The following is a 23,692-nucleotide window of genomic DNA, read 5'->3' as shown; positions in this document are numbered from 1 at the left end:
TTATGTGGGGGACAGTGTATAACGTGTGGCGCAAAAACTACCCTTAAAGTTTCTTGAACCTCTTCGGAACGATTAATATCATCCATTCAAGCTCAGGTTCAGGTCCATGATGACTGAGAAATTACCGGTTGGGTTGAAGGCAAACACAAATTCTGGTTCCGTTTCTCGCTTTAGTTCTTATTCAGTAGTCTATTCTGGGTTGTCTCCAGCGGAAAAGCAAAAAGGGAAACGAGAACTGTCGAATTACCGCTTAAATTATTGAATTCACTTGACTCTAAAGCGGCCAGTTGCATGTGAACAGTCAGTGAGCCTCAAGACAACAACACCCAAGCTGCGTCCGACAGACTCTACCGGACAGGCTGGCATTTCCTGCCACGGGTTTTTCATCAGCCGGAAATCCCTGCGGTGTCATTGATCAGCACTGGGAACAGCTTCTGTTTTTGGCCGGACACCCGGCCTCCGCGGAAAATGATTGCGAAGGCAAAGGCTGCAACGATGCCGACCAGGAGGACCACGACCAGGCCAGTAGGTAGGGGCGCAGTGTTGAATATGGAGGGCCGTCGCTGACTGGCCGTTGGCCTCGCGCAGGCAGAATCGGTAGCGACGGGGCCGCCTGCGGCTGTCAGGGTTTTGGTTCAATTGCCGGCAAGTGAAAAAAAAACTGTTCCACAAGCAAATGATTCGCTAATCCTCCTTTTAACCCAAAGCCAAAAACAGGGAGGCCTGGGGAGATGTCAGCAGCCATTGTTCTGATGCCCTCTCCGAGATGGGTCTTTCAACTAACTTATCCTACCTCTTCGGTGCCTACAGAAATTGGAGCTAGCCTTTATGGGTGGGCCTCCGGCCTCTACGTACAACGAAAACTGCACCACGAATATAACAGGACACATGAAAACTATTTGAGATTTGGCCCACCTTGCCGGGCACCAAATCAGCAAAATAAAAGCGTTATGGGGCAGGCTGCTTAGTGAAAAGGCAAGCCAAGTGAACCACCACCACGCATGCCGGGTAATATAAAGTCGAGCGCTGATATATCGGATTAGCGTTTATATCGATGTCGCAACACCCTATGAAAATTTCATGACGAAATATCGCTATGGTGGTCGTATTTATCGAACTCGTGTCCAGTGGAACATACGATATATCGGACGGCGCTGCGCGCCCTCCTCCTAGAAGTCCTAGCGCTCTGAAACCGCATGACGGGAAAAATGTGAGGGGCGCTTAAGGGGGGCCTTTGGTATTTTGTACTCATTTTACACGGTAACTCACGGTCATTCAGTGAAGCCAACCTAACTAGATCCTAGCGCAGGCCCCCGCGTGAAGTGATTTGTTATCGAAGGCGTCACGGAAGCGACCTGTACGTCAGCAGGTTCGTAGTTCCGGAGCACTGTTGACATCAGCTTCGATGCGAAGGAAGTTTTGCCCAGCAACGACTAGCGAGCGGTGCGCTGTGAGCACCGCTGTTAAAGCACCGCAGCGCTGGGTGCGATGCCGCATGTCGCTGTAAGAAGGGGTTCACAGCCGTGGGTTGAATGTAACCCTGCTTTTTTGTTACACATAGGCTTATCGTTTACATGTTAAATTATCGACGAACTATTTCATGATGCGCGATGTATGTAACGTTCCACTCCAGTCTGGTGCCGACCGTACGTCACGTGCAGCTGGGCCATTAATACATGTATCAAAGCAGCGCTTGCCCATTCAGTATTGTGAACATCACTGGCGACCACCAGCTTGTTTTCAAAACCAACTAATGGCGCTTTAGTGCGTACAGGGCTTGCCGTTTGCACTCCAGGCGAAAAGCTAAAAAGCAACGTGGAGCCAGTCCGTCGGTGCGGCGCGTCAAATAGGCAGGTAGAAGCTCTACTAATAACAGTTTTACTCTGCATTACTAAACGCTGTTGCTTGCATATGACTGGTAGGCGGATGTCCCCCTCGGGCCTAAGTGCACGTACCTGTCGTCTGTGGTAACTGCGGCTGGGTGCCGCAGCGTGCCGCAGGACCGAGGGCGAGCAGCTGGGCTGCGGATGACTCCGAGCCTGGCTCCACCGCGATCATGCTGTTGGTAGGCGTTCGCGGCCCCTCCTCGGCCATGGCCCACAGCTGCTTCATCTCTTCCTCGTCGAGGCTGAGCGCCTGCTGGAGGTACTCGTCAAGGCCGCCGGTGCGCTCAAGTGCGCGTTGACCTGATGACGCGGTCGCAGCCTCTGCGCTGACGGGATCCTCAGTTTTGGACACATTTTCCTCGATGATGGACATGCTGGAACGATGAGGGCTCCGCGCCAGCCTCTAGGGGATCTTCTTCTTCTTCGCTGCTTGTCTACTTCTTCTTCAACTGCCGCAAACCCATACCGACTGCTGCGTTTTAGCATGGTCACTTCTCAGGTGAAATTCCGACGTTGCCTCTCGTCCAATTTTAAAATCTCATTCCCCGTCAGGGATTTAGCTGCCCCTTGAAATCTTAATTGATATAGCCAATGAAGAGAAACTTATTTTTGAAAGTTCAGTAGAACGTAGAGTCCGCAAGTCTATTTATGCTTTTTGAGAAAGGACGCGCTGACCGCGGACGTCACTGAAAGAGGAGAGGAGAAGTGCGTAGTCCCACGAGTCGAGTCTAAAAAAAAACCTAAGGAAAAAAGCCATGAGGAGGAGTTTGGGAGAGCGAGCAGTTGACAGAATCGCCAAGCCGCCTTTCACCCGGGTGTTGTCTGCCTTCACGCTGCGCCGTGGGTAAAATGATCAATGTTAGAGTGAACGAAGGGAGAGAGAAAGTGGAGTCGCCACGGAGCACTCAAGAGTAATTCCCGCAACCGAAGTTTCTTTAACGTGCACTTAGGTCGCAGAGCACACGGGAGCCTTTAGCGCTTCGCCTCCGTCCAAACGCGGCGTTGAACTTCCGGCTTGAAGGGAGTCCAGTGGCTGACAGACAATTGACACAGAGCCTCAGGCTGCTCAGGTGTCTGGATGTGAATAGCCTCCATTACATACAGCATATCGACGGCCCTATCTTACGCCCCATGGCAAATCCACTAACTAACAAAAAAAAAACACGGCCTCGGCGCCGGCCGCATTCCGCCAGCGATCGCGCTGCTCTTGCAGGCGGACCTTCGCGCTACCATCCTTTCCAAAAAGAGGCGGGGGGGGGGGGGGGGCGCGTTGAGCGCGAGCCGACCTTTGCGCTCCTATCATCGCATCGGACGCGCGAGCGAAACATAGCCCCTTCTCGGGCACTGCAGGTAGCCGAGACGCGACATCCTACAAATATAGTAGTTTGAGCGCAAGCAGCATGCCCAAGGCACGTTGCCCGCGTACGCTCTGCACGAAAACATCCGCTAGGTCAGTGAAAAGAAAATGGCAGTGGCTTAGCTCGGCTATGCCACGATATATCTAGCGAAAGCAAATGTGAAACTCCCCGGTTGGCCTTGTCATATTCCACAATGTATGAAGCACAGGCATAAACGTCCTGTATGACCGGCAGGTCCATGTTTGATTTCAGCACCGAGGCTATTCAAGGATTGAAGGGGTCGCTTCACTCTTACGCCTATTCTTTAGGCTAACGGTACGTTGTTCTTCGGTTTCTTGAGCCCGCCGCTGAAGTCTCTTGGTCGTATTCCATCGTTTATCACGGGCCGTCTTCAGTGAAGCAGGACTCAGGTCTCTCAGGCTGCTGTCGCTGCTGCTAGCGGTCGAGATACCGGACGTTAAACGTGCCTCTCTCGCGGTGGCATATTCACGCCGGGGTTTAGCCAGTCGTTCGGCGCGCTGTTCATCTGTTTCGTGTGCGATTCGTTTCCTCTTCATCTCGTTCCGCTGTCGATTCCAGGCCTCCTCCAGCTTATCAGAATTGTCGCCGTCCATACTGTCTCTTCATCTCTTCAACTGTGGTTGCGGCGCACGCCAGCTCTCGTTTTCAATCCTGTGACATCATGCATGGGACGCAGCTGTCGAAGCGAGCGGGGGCGAGCGCAACGACGAGGAACGCAGTGTCACGTCCTGCCAAACGGCGGCGGCGGCGAGCGGCGCGGTGTGACGTCATGCCAGATGGCGCGGCGAGCGCGCGAAGCACAGTAACCTTCCGTAGCGAGGCGCGCGTTGTGACGTCACGTGCCTCGATGGAGTACCCCCACGGCGAAATCGCTAGCTTGCGGCCAATAAAGCTTTCTGTTTAAACGAAAAAAGAACCTAATGTCGAAAAAAATTCTACACAGCACGGACATCACGCACATGCAGCACAGCCACGCCTTAGGCTCGCGGAGGCAAACACTCGCTCAGTAGAATGCATCTTGGCTACAGGTTTCAGCAGACGCGGCTTCTGAGGTAACCTGCAATAAATGTGGCCGCCCTCGCCACCAGCGCATTACGCGACACGCGTGAACGCTCTCAATTGACGAAAACCACTGGGCGTGCCATTGGTGATAGTTTTGCGAGGTGCGCTCTCGATTCGTGTTGTCGTGGCTACCATCTCAGACCTGTGGTAGTGGTTACCATCTGAAGAATGTAACACGCCGGTGCCTCTGCAAGACTGACGCTGCCTGACACGTTCAACGAGGTGACGTGTTACTTGTGAACAGTGCAATGTGCCGCTTGTAGGAGCCTTTTAGTTTGCACGCAGTGGGGTGGTAATCGTAACCGCTAGTTCTCTAGCGCAGCTGATAAACGTCTGGAAATGGCCCTGTGGCATCTTGTTTTCCAGGAACACGAAGAAAAATTCTCTTGTCGAAACTTTGGCCAGTGAACTGAGGTTCCCTCAACATTTGCTCACTTCCCTTTGTGTTAGTATTAAATTTTCTTGTTGGCGCTTTTGTGTCGAAAGAAAATGTAACATGTTGCTTACAAATTAGAAGCTCTACAATTCAGTTCTCTTTACTGCTTCAATTACCGGTCGTCCAGCGGCACTACGTGCAGTGTTGTTGTTAGCCTATCAAAAGATGGCACATACCCACACTGGGGGATCGGCCAAGAATCGGGTGGCTATTCACCTGAACGCAGTGGGAGCGCAACACCGGTGAATTTTTTGTCATGAACAGAAAAGAGATGAGTGTTTTGATTTTAAAATTTTAAGAATAGTAATAAAGAGAGGGATTAAATATTAATGATTTAGTCAAATGTAATAATTGATAGAAAAGAAAAGGTTGGAACACTTAGCAAGGCAGTCGGTGAGATTCTATCAGGAAATTTAGTACAGCGGTACAAACAGATCTGTGGCTGAACCCAAATGTGGTGGCGCCAAATGATAGCAAGAGCGGGCTGCTCAAACTAAGGCCAAGATGTTGAAAGGGCTCCTCCAGCAACCTTTTTCTCAGAGAGTTGAATCGGCGACAATACAACCAAAAATGTTCAATAGATTCAGGCTCACGGCAAAATGCACAAAGGGGAGAGAGCGCCAAACCCGACTTGTGTAAATAGAAATTTAGAGGAGGGATGCGGCAGCGCAGCCTCGTCAGTGATACTTCAAGCTGCCGAGAGCAACACATTTTCCTGTTCCAATAATATTTAAGGTGCTCATAATCCGCCGATGTTAAAAGTGATGTGTCTTGCGTGCTTAAAAACGCACGTCGCCGAAATCTAGATGCTGTAATATAGGCTGTAGCCGGGATGATTGGCAACATGGGGCCGCTGAGGGAAGCCTTTGCGAGATTATCAGCAATCTCATTTACTGTCACACTGCTGTGACCGGGAACCCTACTAAATGAACAAGGCTCAAATGCGGAGGAAGTAGGGATAAGAAAGTTGATAAAATGGGACCGTCAACATGTGCAGCGAGGGACGAACAGAAAGATAAAGAATCAGTAATTACTGCAACTGCTGTAATAGAGGGGTCTAGCTTGCGTAGAGCAAGTACAACTGCTAGAAACTCTGCTTGAAAAATAGGGGTGAAATCTGGAAGGCGCAGAGAAAAGGACCAGTCTAAATGCGAGCAAAATATTCCCACACCTGCTTTTTCATTGCATTGCTATGCGTCAGTGGCTATTGCTATATCTGTAGGTAGGGTACTCAGATGATCTCCTAGAAGACCATTTAGAATACTCGGTGGCAAAAGTTTTGCATTTTTTGGGAATATGTCGTCGAAAACAATGTGGATAGCGGGCCCATTGCGAAGCGCAGGAAGGATATCATAAATGTTTACATCTAAAGGCTGAAGTAATCTTTGTACAAACACTACCTGAGGGGAATTGAAACGAGACCAGGGGACACCAAAAAAGGAGGTCGGCTGAGAACAGAAAATGCTTTGGGAACGGTGGAAATGGGATTCATAGATCCTGAGGTAAGTTTGCATAGTTAAAAATTGAAGTCCTGATAAGAGAGACGGAATGCGGGCTTCAAGGTACAGCACATTGATAGCCACAAATTTTTGAAGGCCGAGGTACATGCGAAGTGCTTCCCTCTCTAAAAAGACGAGAGGGCGAAGTTTGTATGTAGCCGAGCCTGAAAACAACACTGATCCAAATTCTAAAATTGGCCTGACATACATTATGTAGATCATTAATAGCGCATCTCTGCGCATGCCGTACTGGTGATGACATAATCTCCGTAACATGCCCACGGCACGAGCCCCTTTCGCCGCGACATGGTCAATCTGAGGTCGCCAGGTGAGTTTGTTGTCATAAATGACCCCTAGGTATTTTAGGGATTGAACCTGCGGTATTATTTTTAACTGCCAAGTGAGAGAGACCACTACAGGAGTGAATAGAGGGAAAACAAGAGTGGCGCACTTGCCAACATTTAACTTCAGGTGTAATGCGCTCAACCAGTGCTCAAGTGTATTCAAATATGACTGCAACAGACCATACAGAGAATGTATATCCCGCGCAGCAGCAAAAAACGCAATGTCGTCCGCATCGACGTAAGTGCGTACATGGCGGTGGAGAGGAATTGAGCTCAACAGATTATTAAAGAGCACAGGAGAAAGAACAGCTCCTTGCGGTACACCTCGCGTTTGTCTATACCTCTCTGAATGAACACCATTATGGACGCAAAAGAATTCCCTGTTATGAAGAAATGCAGATATCCATGCAACTATATAATCTGGAAATTGAAGAGACTGTAGCCTATGTATCAGGATGGAGTGTTCTACACTGTCGTAAGCTTTGGCGACACCTAACGTAACCAAATCCGGGACCAAGCGTTGACGACGAGCAAGGAGAATTCTGCTCTCAAGATCAGCATGTACATTCCATATCGAACACCGTGGCCGGAAACCGAGTTGGCACGGGCTGAGTATACTTTTGCTGTCCACAATGGCTGACACCCGAATTAGTAACAACCTTTCTATCAACTTTACCACGTTTGATGTTAAAGAAATTGGCCTAATATTATCCAATTCATAGCCTCCACCCTGATTTTTAAGTAAAGGGATCACCTTGGACAGCTTCCACTCAGAAGGTATCCAAGCGTGTTTGAGAGAGTAGTTTATTAGGTGCAATAAGGAGTTGGGAGACTCTTCAAATAGAATCTTGAACATCTTTGTGGTAACACCATCAGGACCAGGAGCAGCAGCTGGCAATCTCTGGACAACTTGTGAAAGCTCTGATAGATTTACTTGTGAGGCATTATCATTTGGCACGACTGGTGCAAACAACAATGGTCACAAAGGTAGTAAAGACGAGAACCGCTTCTGCAGGCCTGTGGCTATTAATTCAACCGCCTGTATAGCTTCTACAGGTGACATAACTAATGACTGAAAATTATGAGAGGACATGAGCTGTTTCCTAGACCGTAGAGAACTGAATAGTGCACGTCGGTTGCCCGCCTTTGAAAGATAATCGAAGTGTTCTGAGTCATATTTTTCCTTTGCGCGAGAAACTGTGCGTTTAAAGGTGGCTGCAATAAATTTATAACCACTCCAGTTATTCGGACATTGGTTATGAAGAAGCTTTTTCCATGCTGTTTTCCTCCGCCTGTAATCTCTTATACAGTCCGCATTCCACCAGTTAGAAGAATTCCCTTTTGTTGGCCTCACCAGGAACTCCGACTTTTTACGGCTTTCCACAATAGCCAGACATATGCTTGCTGACTGGTGGACCTCGGCGATGTTAGACACTGGAGCAAGGGCAGAGCGCAACGCCGTCTGAAATCTGTCATAATTTACATGTCACCGCAACTGAGAAGACGCCGGAGTAACACGACATATGATATCAAAATGAATAGGTATATGATCACTTGAGGTGCCGCTATCAACTGTCGACCAATTCGTTACGCCAATTCCAGGACTAATGAACGTGAGATCTAAAACAGATTGAGTGTGTGAGCGAAGATAAGTGGCCGATCTTGAATTTAAGCACATCAGGTTGTGATCAGAAACCCAGTCCCAAAGGCGCTTGCCGCATGTATTAGTCCTAAAACCCCAAGACACATGGTGAGAGTTGATGTCCCCAGCCACGAGAACTGGGTTTTTACAGTTTACGAGTAAAAAGTTCAGAGGTCTAACATCCTGGACTCCATTGGGGAAATAACAATTTGCTATTGAAAATGGAGAGCACCTAGGAAGTACAAAGTCTATTGCCAAAATCTCACAGTCTGGAGACATCTGTTGAAAAGATACCACAGCCCTGTGGCAAAATTTTGAAGAGACTAATGTTAGTAAATCCCCGCCTCTTGACTGGCAGTCTAGGCGAAATGAACGCTAATTTTTGATATGAAAATGTTTGTCGGTTTAAAGTCACGTTTCTTGCAGAATTATGACATCCGGATTAAGCTGAGTAGAAAGGCAGTGTAAATCTGTGGAAGCGGAAAGAATAGAGCGACAGTTCCACTGCAGAACTCGCAACGACGCTATGGTTGCGAAAGTCTAGCAGCAGCAACTGCCTGCTCCAAAATGGTATCCTTGGGTTTAGTGCCAAGCTGCTTCTTCTTTGATTTGGGCTGGGTGCCCACAGAAGACAACGAATGAGACATGGGGGACCCACTGCGCTTAAGAAGCCGCGCATCCGGCTCCACCATCTCGGAATCATACATTATATCAACATCCCTCGAAGTACCCGAGGTAGGTACAGCGGAAGGGACAGAAGTTTGTTACTGGGGTTGTGATGCTACTGGAATTGGAGACCGGATAAGAGGAGAAGGAATTGCTGTCGAAAGAGGTGCCAAACTAGCCTGCACGGCATGTGTAATCTGAGTCGCTAGAACATTTGTAAGGCACTCCGACACACTTGCGACAATCTTTTCTACCATTTTAGACATCGAAGCCTCCACAGCAGCCGCAATTGCCTGGGACAGCGTTGAGTCTAACATGACACCTTGCCGAGCGGTCACACCGGCATAACCGTGGGCACGTTCTTTGACCTCTGAAATAGCGTCACGGCGCGAACAGCGTTTCCTGTCAATTATTTCCAGAATTTGAATTTCCTGAGCTCGAGAGGGACAATTTGAGTAGTTTGCAGAGTGAGCACCACCGCAAAGGCAACACTTCTCATTCTTCTCAGTGCAGGTGCTCGTTGAATGACCATCCCCACAGTTGCAACACCTCAAGTTGGATTTGCAACCGCCGGCGCTATTTCCATAGCGCCAGCAGTTGTTACACTGCAGAGGCCGAGATGATAATGGGTCTACCCGAAAAATTAGAGGCCATGCCTTGATTTCAGAGGGGCAGGAAGTGCCGGCAAAGGTAGCAATCACTGATTCAGTGGGCATCCGCAAGTTGTTTACATCCCGGCTACAGCGGTGCACAGCAACAACACTTGCAGCCGACAGAAGCTCAAGAGTCTCTGCCGGAGACAGGGAAGAGTCTACGCCTCGTACAATACCTTTCGTGCACGCCAGATGGGAAGGGATGAAGGAACTTACGCGAAGGGAGGCAAAGGATGAGGAGTTTAGTAAATCTCTTACACAGGCGAGGTCTGGCGATCTGCAGAGAATCCCGCCGCGTGTCTAAACTGGCGAACCTCTGAGATTGACTCATAATGAGAAGTCGCCGACTGGAGAGCAGCCCGAACAGCACCAGGGTTGTTCATCTTGATAGCACCACCATCCTTAGGCACCAGCGCGACAGGGATACTGCCGACACCACTGCGCAAAAAAGCTTCCAACGGTAGGAGATCAGTGGACAGAGAAGCCGACCAGGGGGAACTCCCCTGGCCGAGAGACTGGGTGGACATAGCCCGGGCTTACGGCCTTACCGTGCAAAGACGCAGAGAGAAAATGCCACAATCAGCCACCCGAAACTTAGCCGATCGTTCCCAGCAGAGCAGAGCCGTGGGGGCAGCGATGAACAGGACGAACGCCACCAACGCCAGCAACGGCAGTTGCTGGCTCGCGAGTTGGCTGCGAGGTCAGTCCAGCGTGCAGTGGTTCAGCGCGCCTCGCTCACGTGCAGCTTTATCCTCATGCTTTCCTTCAACATGAAGCTCCCCCCTCCCCGCTTGTACCTCAACACTCATATTTCGCTTCTTTATTATCTTAAGGGCCCCCTTTTGGGGGTGTTACGTAAGCGATAGAAGTACAAAGATCGCTTTCTTATGACTGCCTGCATGAGATTGTCCAAGGGATTACTTAAAGTTCAGGAAAACTTCATATCACGAACTGAATAAATATATACGCATAGTTATTTTTTTAAATGAAGCTATATCCGCATAACATTTTTTAAAAGCATAGCAAATACAAATATGCAACAAACGTTTTGTGATATGCAAGAATATTTGCATTTACATTGTTAGAATAAAAGAGATAACCACATTGTCATGAACTGGAAACACTACCTGACCATGTGCATAGAGGTGTATTGAAATGCACAGTAATCTTGTGCTTTCTTGAAAACAAAGCGAAAGTGGAAGTTAATAATGCTGCATTAATCGCCACCAGCGATACTTAAAACACGAAGGCTAGAATGAGAAGCGCAGCGTCACTGAGGCAGAAACACTCTGCACCTCCCCTCGGCTTCAGTCCCTTTCAGCGCTGCACCAGGACTATCCGGACCGCGAGTTTCGATACAGGCGCAACACAAAAAATGAGCCCCTGCACTGTGCTACGTTGGTGCTCGTTAGAGAACCCCAGGTGGTCTAAGTTAATTCGGAACCCTCCACTATGGAACCCCTTAGGCCAATGTGTCGCCTTGGGACGTCAAACCCCACATACTGTACCGTACAGGTCTACAGTGAGGTTTACAGTCACAGGCCATGAAAAGGCATCTCAACAGGTGATACTGTATTTCCCACAGATGTTTTCAGAACGCCCAGATGATGGTCGATATTTATTAACTTTGTTCTCTCTGCCCCACTCAAGCTAAATACCGCGATTCTCTGTGAAGACAATCGCGATTCACGAAGTCAGGTAAACCTCGTTGTCGCCCTCCGCATCAAGATATCTGCATTAACTATACAGAATTGCCATAGAGACGCTATTGTGATGTCAACTTATTTGCAGCTCGGAGTCTGAATGCTATTTGTTATCATTTTCGAGGCGGCACTTGATAATCTTGCTGTCCGAAAACACACACAGGCAATGCAAGCAAAAGCGTGCCCTTATTTTTTTTATGTCGGTAGTGACTTTTAATTGGGTTGCATCCGAAACACTACACAGAAGTATGGTACTCGATTCTGGAGAAACACTCATTTTATTTCATCATAAAATTACGGAGGTGTCATTCGCCGATCGCGGCACAATGTTCTTGCGTTGCGGAGGAACTCGGCCGGAGGCGAAAAGGAAAAACGTGTAGATGAAGGCGCCAACGAGTGCCGTGAGCAGAACCAAGCTCAGCGCGAACGATACCGGCGGCATGCCGAGGACGGTGCACGGTCTGTCGTTGGCTGGCTGCTCGCCGGTGTAGCCGTCGGTGACCGCGCAATCGCCTGCGAACGAAGCAGTTCAAGCGTGTTAGGTCTGTAGGCGCCACCGGGGCTGTGTGCTATAATAAGATATTCAATCGGCTTTGTTTACCTCTTAAAGCTCTGCTGGAGCCAAATGGGTGCACTAATATGCTGGAGCCTGCTACAATCGCTTGGATATATGAGACTGCCTGCACCGAACTAAATATGGCTGATGATGATCATGCTGAGAGGGTAGGCGTCTCTCAGTGAGAAGTTTTGACGATGATGTGCAATCAGCCGCACTAATGAGTGACCAACTTACAATCTTTCCGTATGCTGTGGGTTGGTTTGATTCGGTTTGTGCGGCTTAACTATACCCAAAGATGGACACGGACTATGATACACGCCGTAGTGGATGTTTCTGGATGAATTCAGACAACTCGAAATTCTTCAACGTCCACTGTTCTTCTCGTGTAATACTATGCAGTTGGCAGAGACAACACTGCAAATAAATGTCGATCTAACGAAACCCGATGTTACGAACTTCCTGATCTAACGAATAAATTTTCATTCCCCGGCAGGTACCCTTAGGGTTCAATCTTACGAAACAAAGTGTGTGCACCCACTGCTGGTGAAGCGCACGCAACCGAACATCACGGATAGGCGCGGGTTAGCGGCAAATACGTTGCCGTGGTAGCATTTGGGTGTCGCTAAGTCGCAATTTGAAATTTTTAAGGGCCGAAAAATGATGGGTTTATCGAGTTTACAAATTTCCTGACTTATAATTACAGCCTGCTCATCACATCGGTAAGATGTATTCAGAAACTGTTCCCAGCAAAGTATACAAAATTAAACGTAGCGACTTTTTTTCCCCTTCCTCTGTTGTTGGGTCAAGATTCTTTCCCCCCTGCCCTCGCGGCCAGGAGGAGCGATAAGACCTCGCATTCTACAACGAATGTATCTGCACAGTATCGCACGCGGTCATCCATCTGAGCTCAGCTCGACGCGCCTGTCAAGAAGCAAACATGCGCTACTCAACAAAGAAAGTCTCATCTGGATATTGTATTCCCCTACTCCTTACACGTTCTTCGCACTCCTCACTTTTTCGTGCTTCTCTCACTCCTAGTTTTTTGCTTTTTCCTACCCATGTTTATTTCTTTATTGTTTACTTCTGTCTACTTATTTTTGTATTTTCTCTCCGTTTCTCGCTCACGTATTCTTTGCCCAGCCCCTATAAAAGGGCAAGCATCAGCGATGAATAATAAATCTTGAAAAACATATCCTCTGATCCAAACGTCGAGTCAAATAAGAATTGTTTGCTTTAACGAAGTGTATACTTCGCTATAAATACATTAAGGAGTGAAGAAATTCATGTTGTGGCAACCTCATATGTATATACGCTTCGTTAAACAAATCCCAAAGTTGGGCGAGTTGAATAACATTCATGATGAAAAAAAAAAGCGCAAAAGGAACACGAGGGACGGAAAGGGAACACGCTCGTCTGCGTCGTTCCCTTTCCGTACCTCTTGTTTCTTTTGCGCTATTTTTTCGTCATGCTTCGTTAAAGGAAACATTATTTAAATCGACGTTTCGATCGGAGTACCGATCTTTCTCAAGAGTGATTTTGTCTCTGCTGGTATTTCCCCGTTTATAAGGGTGGGACACAGAAGTGGCGAGCGAAAAAGGGATGGAGAGTACAGAAATAAGTAGGTGGAAGTAAAAACATACACAAGTAAAAATAAGGAAACAAACATAGATAGGAAAAAGGAGAGTGGGACACGCACAAAACAAATGCAGAGTGAGCAGAACGTGCAAGGAGTAGGGAGATACAATATCCAGAGGCGATCTTTGGTTTGTCAGGCACCCCACGCTTGCTTACTGACACGCATGTCGAGATTTATTTTATTTATTTATTTTATTTGAACATACTGCTGGCCTCACATTTGAGGCCGTCGCAGGAGTGGGACATCACATACACTAAAATAATACAGGTCAAGTAAGTGCCAACACAAAGGCGATCGTAGTCCAACAAGGCAATATGCATTATACAAAAGGTAAAACAAAAGGTAAAACAAAGGTAAAACAAAAAGTAGCATGTTTGAGGACTTCGGCAAGGTAAAAAAACGAGCAACATGGTTAAAAAAATATAATAACCGAGAGTAAGATAAGAAAGTCGGGATGTCATCGTCAGCAAGGAAAAAAGAGTGCAAGAGTTAGCGCACCAGCATCGTAGTCGTTATTGCAAAATAAAGCGTGATATGTTGGCGATGAAATCTTTGAGTGATGCGCAGTTGACAGCATCGCAAGGCAGACTATTCCACTCACGGATTGCTTGTGGGAAGAAAGAGTACCTGAACATATCGTTGTGAAATCTGTACTCGGTTAAGTGCTGTTGGTGTTTTGTTCTGGTAGTGCGCGTGTTTGACTTTATTAAGTACTTACTCGTATCGATTTTCATACCGCCATTAAGCAGAAGGAAAAGAAATTTGAGGCGCAGTAGTCTGGCTCGGTTATGTATAGTGGGAAGGTCGGCTTGTCTTAAGAGCTGTGTAGGGGAGTCATGACGGCGATATGTGTTAAAAATAAATCTGACCGCTTTTCGTTGTACGCCCTCTAATCTTTCTATGTATTGTTTGCGGAAGGGGAGCCAACATATTATTCCATAGTCCATTATGGAGCGAACAAGTGAAGTGTATGCTAAGAGCTTAGTGTCGACTGATGCGGATTTTAGCGATCCTTTAATCGAGTAGAGAGCTGCCAGTGCTTTATTAGTAATACAGGCTACCTGCTTGTTCCATTTAAGATCCGAGGAAATTATTACTCCTAAATATTTATATTCTTCTACTTTCCTTAACATCTGCCCTTGTAGATAATAAGGGAGATTTATTGCCGCTCTCTTATTTGTTACTGTCATGCAAACCGTTTTTTCTACATTAATCGTCATCTGCCATGTTTCACACCATTGTGCTATGCTTTCAAGGGCACTATTTAGAATTGCTTGGTCTGCATGGCAGGTTATTTCTTTGTAAATGATGCAGTCGTCTGCAAACATTCTTACTGTTATGTTAGTACTATTATGCAGGTCGTTGATAAAAAGAAGAAAGAGGACAGGGGCCAGAACGGAGCCTTGTGGCACGCCAGACATCACATCGCCGCAATCTGAAGAGTGCCCTTTAAAGTGTACATATTGGCGCCGGCCTGTAAGGTAGCCTTTCAGCCATTTGGTAATATTATTGTCACCGAGATAATGGAAAAGTTTTTGGAGGAGCTTAGGCTGGGAGACCCGATCGAACGCTTTCGAAAAGTCTAAGAATATCATGTCTGTTTGGCCACATTTGTCTATTGTAAACGCTAGGTCGTGAATTGTCTCTATTAATTGAGTAGTCGTAGACAAACCTTTTCTAAAGCCATGCTGGTTAGGCACAATTATGTTATTTTTTTCTAGAAATGATAGGATATGTTTAAGAATTAAATGTTCGAGGATTTTGCATGTTGTACAAGTAAGCGAGATTGGTCGATAATTGGATGCGTTGGTAATGTTGCCCGATTTATGTATAGGAATCACCTTGGCAATTTTCCATTTCTCCGGGATTTCGCCTGTTTGCAGTGATTTTTCAAAAATAATCAGCAAGAACTTTGACATCCATTCCGCGTAACGCTTAAGAAATGCATTTAGTATGTTGTCGGGACCACCGGATTTTTTAGGGTCTATTTCAAGTAAGAGGGAAAGAATGGCCGATTCATTTATGATCAAATCATCTATTTTTGCTGTGTTACTCGGAGGATATTCTAGGTCAGGTTTTGTCCCATTGTCGTGCGTAAATACTGATATAAAGTAATCATTGAAGTCTGTAGCCTTCGCGATAGCCTCGGCGGGTGGTGGATTACTGTCCTGACGTGAATTCGAATTGAGGTACCGCCAAAACTTGGAAGGAGATACTTTGATAAAATTACTTAGGGTGACGTTCATGTACTCATCTTTAGCCTTTTTATAGCTGCCTTTAGTGCATGAGACTTTTCGCGTAATTTATCAGTGTAGACGGGTAGCGGCAGTTTATTCCTCAGTTTCCTATGTCTTGCAGTCTGGCGCTTTAATTGTATAATTTTTCTTGTTATCCAAGGGTTTTTCTTATGCACCGGCTTGACCTTTGTGGGAATATGTGCTGATAAGCAGTGCTGAATAATTCTTTCAAACGCTGACCATAATGTGTCTACTGAAGCTGAACTATTCATGGCGAGAGAACTAAAGGTGGAATACGATTTATCTAGATAATCCAGTACACTAACGTCGTCGGCGTTTGTCCAGTCGAAAATTCGTGCACTCATCTTTACCGTAGGTGATGGCACGCCCAGCAGCAAGAAGCATTTAGCTGCTCTATGGTCTGATACGCCATCCACAACTTCCCATGAAACTCTGTCATTTGCAATGCTATCACTCACAAAAATCAAGTCGAGTACATTTCTGCTTACTGCGGTAACACGTGTAGGTTCCTGGATAAGCTGTCTAAGGCCAAAGTTAAAGCTTACATCAAGCAGTGCATCTGTATGAGCTGTATCGGCATTTTTTTTATCAAGCGTGTCCCACGTTATGCCAGCCAGGTTAAAATCTCCCGTAAGGATTATCTTAGTATTGTGGGTGAAATGACTTTCCATATAATTTGCTAGCACGTGTAAGATATCTAGGGTAGCATTGGGGCCGATACATAGTGCCTAAAAAAAGACGGATGTGTCTACCATGATTTTGCACCAAAGTGCTTCAGCGCCTATGATTTCTGGCATGGGTGTGACGTAAATGTATTCCCTGATCAAGATTGCCACACCACCGCCGCGAGAGCACCTATCTTTGCGCATGACAGTGTAACCAGGAGGGAAGACATCACTACTTGAAATATCAGGAGAAAGCCATGTTTCTGTGATTGCGACAATATCAGGAGAGTGTTCGAGAATGAATGCTTCAAGTTCTGTAGTTTTGTTGACGACACTTCTGGCGTTTATGTTCACTATGATTAAGGTGGGTGGTATTACGTGCTTGATCGGTTTTTTCCCCCTTTGAATGGCTGGTTTTTTGCCGCGGGTACTCTGGCTTCTTTATCGTCGTCCCAGACATAAACCTGCTCATTGATTTTAATCTTGTCGTACATAAGTGATACTTTTTCACCCCTATCTCGGTTCTTTGCTGCTATCCCAAAGTTTTTTTCGAATGCCACGTACACGTAAAGAAAAATCTTCGCCAACCGAAACACCGGAATTCTTTAGTTTGTAACAATTCATTATGTTTGCCTTGTCTCTGAAGCTTTGCAACTTCAGAATAACTGGTCGGGTTTTGTTTTCAGCTTTGGTGCCTAGGCGGTGCATTCTCTCGATTCCCGAGATTGTGACACCAAGGGTACCGTTAATTTTTTCTGTGATTTTTGAATTCAGGTCATCTGTTTTCTCGTCCTCTTCTTCCGTAATTCCGTAAAAAATTAAGTTTGATCTTCTACTTCTGTTCTCAAGGTAATCAACCTGAAGAGCTAGCCTACTAATGATGTTTTCAAATGTCTCCATTTTCTCCTCAACACCTGCGATTCTGCCTTCGAGATGAGCCAACGTGTCCAGTTTCGCATGAATGCCTTCCAGAGATTCGTTTATAGCCTTGTTGTCATTTTTTATTTCAGCTATCTCACCAGCCAATTTGCGGATTTCAGTCAGGACTTCCTGCATGTTAGGTCCGGGGTTATTTTCCACATCCCCAGCAAGCAGCAGCAAGTACCTCAAAGAGACTATGCTATCACAAATAATTGTATACACTTCGCCTGGGCAAGGCAGCGCCACAAGAAAAATGTCGCTACTTCTGTAACATTTGCCAAACCGTTTTCTCACCTGGAGCAAGAAGATGAATGGATTACTCGACATGTTCACTGCGGTGCCACCATGCCCAATGCCGCTGTCGGTCGCATCGCGCCCTTTATAGGCACGTGATGACGACGGCGCTGTGGAAGCCGCTGTGCCTCCGAGGGGGGCGTAGACCAGTTGATCCAGCCGTCCAAGAAATGCGCCGGGACCCAGCTCGTTCAGCGGGGCTTTGCAGCACTCGGTACAATGCGGAGCAAGCGGTGCTGATGCGGTACGGTTGATTGTCCGGGTGCCGTCCACGAAACGATCGCAAGAAATGAGCAGACCAAGCGCCTGGAGCAAGAAGATGAATGGATTACTCGACATGTTCACTGCGGTGCCACCATGCCCAATGCCGCTGTCGATCGCATCGCGCCCTTTATAGGCACGTGATGACGACGGCGCTGTGGAAGCCGCTGTGCCTCCGAGGGGGGCGTAGACCAGTTGATCCAGCCGTCCAAGAAATGCGCCGGGACCCAGCTCGTTCAGCGGTGCTTTGCAGCACTCGGTACAATGCGGAGCAAGCGGTGCTGATGCGGTACGGTTGATTGTCCGGGTGCCGTCCACGAAACGATCGCAAGAAATGAGCAGACCAAGCGCCTGGAGCAAGAAGATGAATGGATTACTCGACATGTTCACTGCGGTGCCACCATGGGCGACAGCATGTGTTACCTTGCAGCTACCTTCGTGGAAAAATGCGGGAACTTGTCCCTCCTATACCGGCTGCGAGTGCAGGGGGAAAAACAATTTTCACCCAGCAGCAGAAGAAGCAGCAAAACATAACGAAAACCTAAAGTAGTATTTTTTTTTTTTGCATTCTGCAATATTGCATCCGCCGCTGGTTTAGCCGCTGAGGCTAGACTATGCGCGAGAAAAACACAGAAAAAACGGGGTGAAGGAGAGGTACCAAAAGTAACGTCGCCAGTGTAAACGACGTCGACATAGGCAGTAGTCAGAAACGAGAAATGAAAAAAAAAAGAGACACAGAAAAAAAAGAAGCTATCTGGCCTTAGGATACCAGAAGATGAGCCAAACGGAGGGCGGAAGTAACTACACCAATGTAGTATGCAAAAAGGGGTATGACCTCAGACGACGCAGTCAATGTGATTATTATTTGTGACGCTAAATGTGCCACACGGCATGAAACATAATGTAAGCAATGAACGTTATAGAATGCTACAGAGAAGCATAAAGTCCGCTTATGTATAAAAAGTCACATAACTTCGGGCGTAAGTTTTTCTTTACCTCAAGTAGAAATTTGATGATGATGATTACGGATTTTTATGGCGCAAGGGCATCTACGGCCAAATAGCGCCATGGCACAAGGTGTTTTCCATTTCTCAAGGTGGGGTCAAAGACCCATTTCCTAAGCATTCCACCCTAAAGAAAACCGAGCACCGTGCCGTGGCTTTCGTTATGCCCCTTTGCACGGTGTTATATTTAAAAATAAAATCTGATCCTTGTTGTTCGCGCTCGAGAGTGTTTTTGAAGCCACTCTAATATTCTTACTTTAAGTTTATCAAACTCGTGGCCTTTTTCGCGGAGGTGTTTGGAAAGAGGGAGGTTGGGGAGAGATGGTGTGTGTGTGTGTATATGCGTGCGTGCGTGCTTGCGTGCGTGCGTGCGTGTGTGTGTGCGTGTGTGTGTGTGTGCGTGTGTGTGTGTGTGTGTGTGTGTGTGTGTGTGTGTGTGTGTGTGTGTGTGTGTGTGTGTGTGTGTGTGTGTGTGTGTGTGTGTGTGTGTGCGTGCGTGCGTGCGTGCGTGCGCGTGCGCGCGCGACTGTTTGTGCGTGTGAGAGTGTGTGTGTGTGTGTGTGTGTGTGTGTGTGCATTTTTTAGCATAAATCGGGGCGTTTTACGTCTAGCAGGAAAATTAACTGTTATAGTAAACTGCCGCCGGGGTGGCTGAGTGGTTATGGGCTCGGCTGCTGGCCCGAAAGGCGTGGGTTCGATTCCGGCTGCGGCGGTAGAACTTCGATGGAGGCGAAATTCTAGAGGCCCGTGTGCTGTGTGATGTCAGCGCACGTTAAAGAACACCACGTGGTCGAAATTTCCGGAGCCCTTCGCTACAGCGTCCCTTTTAGCCTGAGTCGCTTTGGACGTCAACCCCCCCCCCCCAAAAAAAAAAATTATAAATCATTTTATCGTAAACTGCCTGGTGGTGCAAAAAAAAAATCACCCTTAAAAACTAGAACTGCGGAAACTGTTTCTGATTAAGGTTTTAACCTGAATTACAGCTTGAAAAATATCGCCCATTTGTACCCCCAGAATTATGGAAAAATAAAACCCGAAAACGGACAGCCAAACATATACGTGCAGTTCAATGTTAGTTTAGCAGAGATACAAGAATTAGGCGTTGGATTCCTGATCAATAAGGATATAGATGGCAATATAGAGGAATATACCGTGTGTTTCGGGGTAGATTTTTAAGTACCTATCAAAAACAAGTTTTTGAGGTAAAAATATCGCTTTTTAGCATAGTGCTATCAGTGTTGGCGGAAACCAGAAAACCGTTGAATTGTATTAGGTAGTGAGCTTTCTAACTAATTTTAAAATAATTAATTTCCTATTGATTAGGGCCAAGCGCCTTGTTGCAATTAGAGATTTGTTACGTGAACTGAAAAGGTTGGTTTGCCTCAATGCTTTTCGGAAGCGCATGTATTTTGGCACGGTGTAGCCAAATATTGTCCAGCCACAGCGAGAAGGATAGGTTTATGGGGGTTTAACGTCCCAATGCAACTCAGGCCATGAGGGACGCCGTAGTGAAGGTCCCAAGAAATTTCAAACACCTGGGGTTCTTTAACGCGCAGTGACATTGCACAGTACCCGGCCCCTACCATTTCGCTTCCAGGGGTTCTTTAACGCGCAGTGACATTGCACAGTACCCGGCCCCTACCATTTCGCTTCCATCGAAATTCAACCGCCACGGCCTAGATCGAACCCGCATCTTTCGGGTCAGAGCAGAGCGCCATAACCGCTGAGCCATCGCGGCGGCAGCGCCAAGGATAATCGCGTTTTGTAAAATCTAAAAACTTATATTGCTATTACTAACGACCGGCTACAATGCAACCAGTTGCCTAGCTGTAATAGTTAAAATTTATTTATCAGAAATAAGTTAACTAGCTTACTATTTAAGACAGTTCAGTGACTTTCCGATGTCCGCCAACACTGGTAATATTATGCCGCAAAAGCCATATTTTTGTAAATTACTTAGACACTTCCCTGAAAGACCTGGCATATCATTCACGAGAAGGCGGCAGTTATCATAATTATGCTTAGTAAGAAATAGAAATTGAAATTGGTACAGATCAGAGCACCTACATTCAGCCATGATGGAAACCAGCATCGCAGTTTCACATTTTCAAGCCAGTCTCTTCACATCAGCGGCTTCCGTGTGGCTGAAATGTGTCTAACAAGTAACATTTACCGCAGCCGTGTAACCATGGCAGTTCCAGGTGATTCGAACTCTGTTGATGCAGAAGAGCTAGAAAAATTGGAGACCTCAGACATTTAACGCACCTGGCACGCACGGACGGTCCGGCGGTTCAGCTTAGCGAAAGAAAAAAAAATAAACAGACTGATTTCAGTGTGCGGGGAGTTGCGACGTTTAGCGGCACAACGTTGCGAAATGACCGCAATCGTGCAGCCGAAGTCGTTTGCAAAGTATAGCGCTGCGCACAACCCTGTTTTCCGTTCACGACGCGCTTGACGAGGACGAAGAAAAATGTTCTCACGAGCAAAAAAATAAAAATAAAAGTACACCGACGTCAGTAGGTGCTCGCTGTCGAGACTGCGCTCGTTTAATCCAATTTATTTTCTCGTCTCTGATCATGGTGCAGAGATTGGGCTGCTCGACTCCGCCATAGCTCGACGCAGCTTTCAATTCAATGATCATTCGCCGACGCACGCAAAGAATGGAATACGCACGTGCTGTTACACCTTCTCGCCCATGGCCTGCTCATTTTTGAGGCGTTCATTTTGCATAGAGCGCGACTAATGCTGCAGTCCAAATTACTAAAGCCACCTGAATCGATAAATGATGGGACGCATATTCGCACACTAATTGCCCTCTAAACGGCTTATCCAGAGCCTTCGTTCCATCATGCATCAAAGTTTACGCCACCTCGCAAGCTGATATCGAAATAGACCGACTAATATGACACCTTTGTTTGGTTCCCAGATGACTTTGAACTGTCTAGTCACCGGCTAGTTTGGCCGGTGGATAAGTGTAACGCCTGCACTGATGCGTTGGCCGTTCCTAACGCCATGCAACGAATTTAGAAAGTTTAAAAGCCACGTTGGCACCTGTGAAGGAAGCCTGCAACGAATAAAACATACCTTTACCCTCAGCCGGTGTCGCCACGTGTTCGGCCATCCCAAGGAGGTCGAGGTTACATTGTCGGCTTTGGGCTTCGGGTACTGAGCTTGGCACAGCAACGCCGTGATGCTGACTGTTCGCAATTTCTGCACAAGGCGGCATCTTATCTGTGGCCGCAGCCATCAAAGGCTGTCCGAGGTCGGGCACTGCGGCTTCGGTGCGGCCGTTCTTCGGGAGGTATCTCTCCGCTCCATGATGCGGGCCACCCCATGTAGTCGTCGTAGTCGTGTCCTGCAGCGCGACGTCTCGTGTGCTCGGCATCTTCTTCTTCCTCTCGTGCTTTCCTCTTCCTCCTCTTCACCTGCTGCGTGTCTATTGTTGCTCGTCTCTGTTCTGCCTTCTCATACCTCTAATATCCGAATTACGAAGGAATCCAAGATACTACAAGTGATGCGTTATTCGAGATAGCATAAGCTATAAAATATGGACAACGCTCAGATTGTACGAGCTGCGTAAGCAGAATTCACTTTGAGGATGATCGTTTTCTATTTGATCCTTTTTTTTCATTAGACGCTTTCTTCTTTTGCCGCATCCCATTGCCTCAAAGGGAAGAGAATTCATTTTCAATTTCTTTTGGCTCACTTTAATGTCTCGCTGATGATTATTTATGTTTTTATATTTGTTGCGTTACACATATTTGTCCTCGGCGCGCCCTATTCGATCAGCCCACGATGTGCGCTGGCAGACCTGGTCGGCTGACACGCGCTCGCTTTCGATGCCGTTTTCCCGCTCCCAGCTCTCGCCCTTTGCTTGGGGGAGTCAATGCGCCCGCCTCACTGCTTACGCGGATGCAGATTTTTCCGTTTACTTTTCGTTGGCGGGCTGTTCTCGCGCTCGGCTTGCTGCAGGCACAGAGGCTTCATTCGCTGTATGCGCACAGACACCACGCTGGCGTTTTCGATTACTTTCAATCACACTGCTAGGCAGTAAAAGAGAGCCTAAACTTTTTAAATCCCGCTGAACTTTGGACATGGCCAAGTCGCTAATTCGCGGCAACGGAAATTTGGTTCATTTCTCGCTAATTGTTTTATGTGCAAGGCCAACTGCAAGGCACGTATTCCAAATGAAAATTTCACCTGCCTGCCTGCCTGTTCTCATATCCTCGACAGGTTATTTTCCTCTGTTAAACATCCTCATCATCAGCCTAATAACTTCCATGCAGGACAAGGGCCTCTTCAATGTGCATCTCTCCAATTAACCCTGTCTTGTGCTAGCTGCGGTCACTTTGCCTGCGCAGAGTTATTTATACCACTGCCCACTTGACTTGCGGCCGCCTCTTGCATGCTTTCGTTCTCTTCGAATCATTTCCGTTGCCCTAAAGACCATCAGATATTTTGCTATCCCATTACATGCTTTGCCCATGCCCATTTATTCTTAGTTTAGAATATATATCATTGACTGTTTTTTTTCTTTACCGAGTACGCGCTTTTCCCGTCTCTTAACGTTAAACGTATCATTGTCCTTTCCATAGCTCGCTGCGTTGTCCTCAATTTAAGTTCAACCCTTTCCTTAACCTCCACGTTTCTCCCAATCAATTAGTACAGGTACGATACAAATGTTGTATATTGTTCTCGTCAGGGATACTGGTAAGCCGTAATTCATGATCAGAGTACCTGCCAAATACACTCCACCATATTGATATTATGGCGTAAGCCTTTCTTGGCTCATGAGTGGCGTGGACGGAAGCTGCAGACAGAAGT

At 47.0% G+C, this 23,692-nt stretch overlaps 2 protein-coding genes across 2 annotated transcripts; both read right to left on the bottom strand.

Annotated features, from left to right (window-relative positions):
• Positions 1–211: 211 nt before the first annotated feature.
• On the bottom strand, positions 212–2,276 carry LOC144119171 (uncharacterized). Its single transcript, XM_077651865.1, has 2 exons — positions 1,956–2,276; positions 212–619 (listed from the first exon to the last, which is right to left on the bottom strand). The coding sequence occupies exons 1-2, from the start codon at positions 2,257–2,259 to the stop codon at positions 387–389; spliced, it is 537 nt and encodes a 178-aa protein (XP_077507991.1). The 5' UTR covers positions 2,260–2,276; the 3' UTR covers positions 212–386.
• A 9,280-nt stretch (positions 2,277–11,556) lies between these two features.
• LOC144120150 (uncharacterized) lies at positions 11,557–22,253 on the bottom strand. The gene is made up of 2 exons (XM_077652583.1): positions 21,953–22,253; positions 11,557–11,783 (listed from the first exon to the last, which is right to left on the bottom strand). The coding sequence occupies exons 1-2, from the start codon at positions 22,251–22,253 to the stop codon at positions 11,557–11,559; spliced, it is 528 nt and encodes a 175-aa protein (XP_077508709.1).
• Positions 22,254–23,692: the final 1,439 nt, after the last annotated feature.

This window comes from Amblyomma americanum, chromosome 2 (genome assembly GCF_052857255.1).
Source record: "Amblyomma americanum isolate KBUSLIRL-KWMA chromosome 2, ASM5285725v1, whole genome shotgun sequence".
NCBI lineage: Eukaryota > Metazoa > Arthropoda > Arachnida > Ixodida > Ixodidae > Amblyomma > Amblyomma americanum.
This window is presented reverse-complemented; position numbering and strand designations above follow the sequence as displayed.

What these genes read in the sequence shown, in the direction of transcription:
- LOC144120150 (XM_077652583.1), bottom strand. Translation starts at nt 22,253, where the DNA reads ATGCCGAGCACACGAGACGTCGCGCTGCAGGACACGACTACGACGACT. An exon ending in GACACCGGCTGAGGGTAAAG is followed by an intron (nt 11,784 to 21,952) that starts GTATGTTTTATT and finishes CTTCGTTCGCAG; the next exon opens with GCGATTGCGCGGTCACCGAC.
- LOC144119171 (XM_077651865.1), bottom strand. Translation starts at nt 2,259, where the DNA reads ATGTCCATCATCGAGGAAAATGTGTCCAAAACTGAGGATCCCGTCAGC. An exon ending in GCAGTTACCACAGACGACAG is followed by an intron (nt 620 to 1,955) that starts GTACGTGCACTT and finishes AAACCCTGACAG; the next exon opens with CCGCAGGCGGCCCCGTCGCT.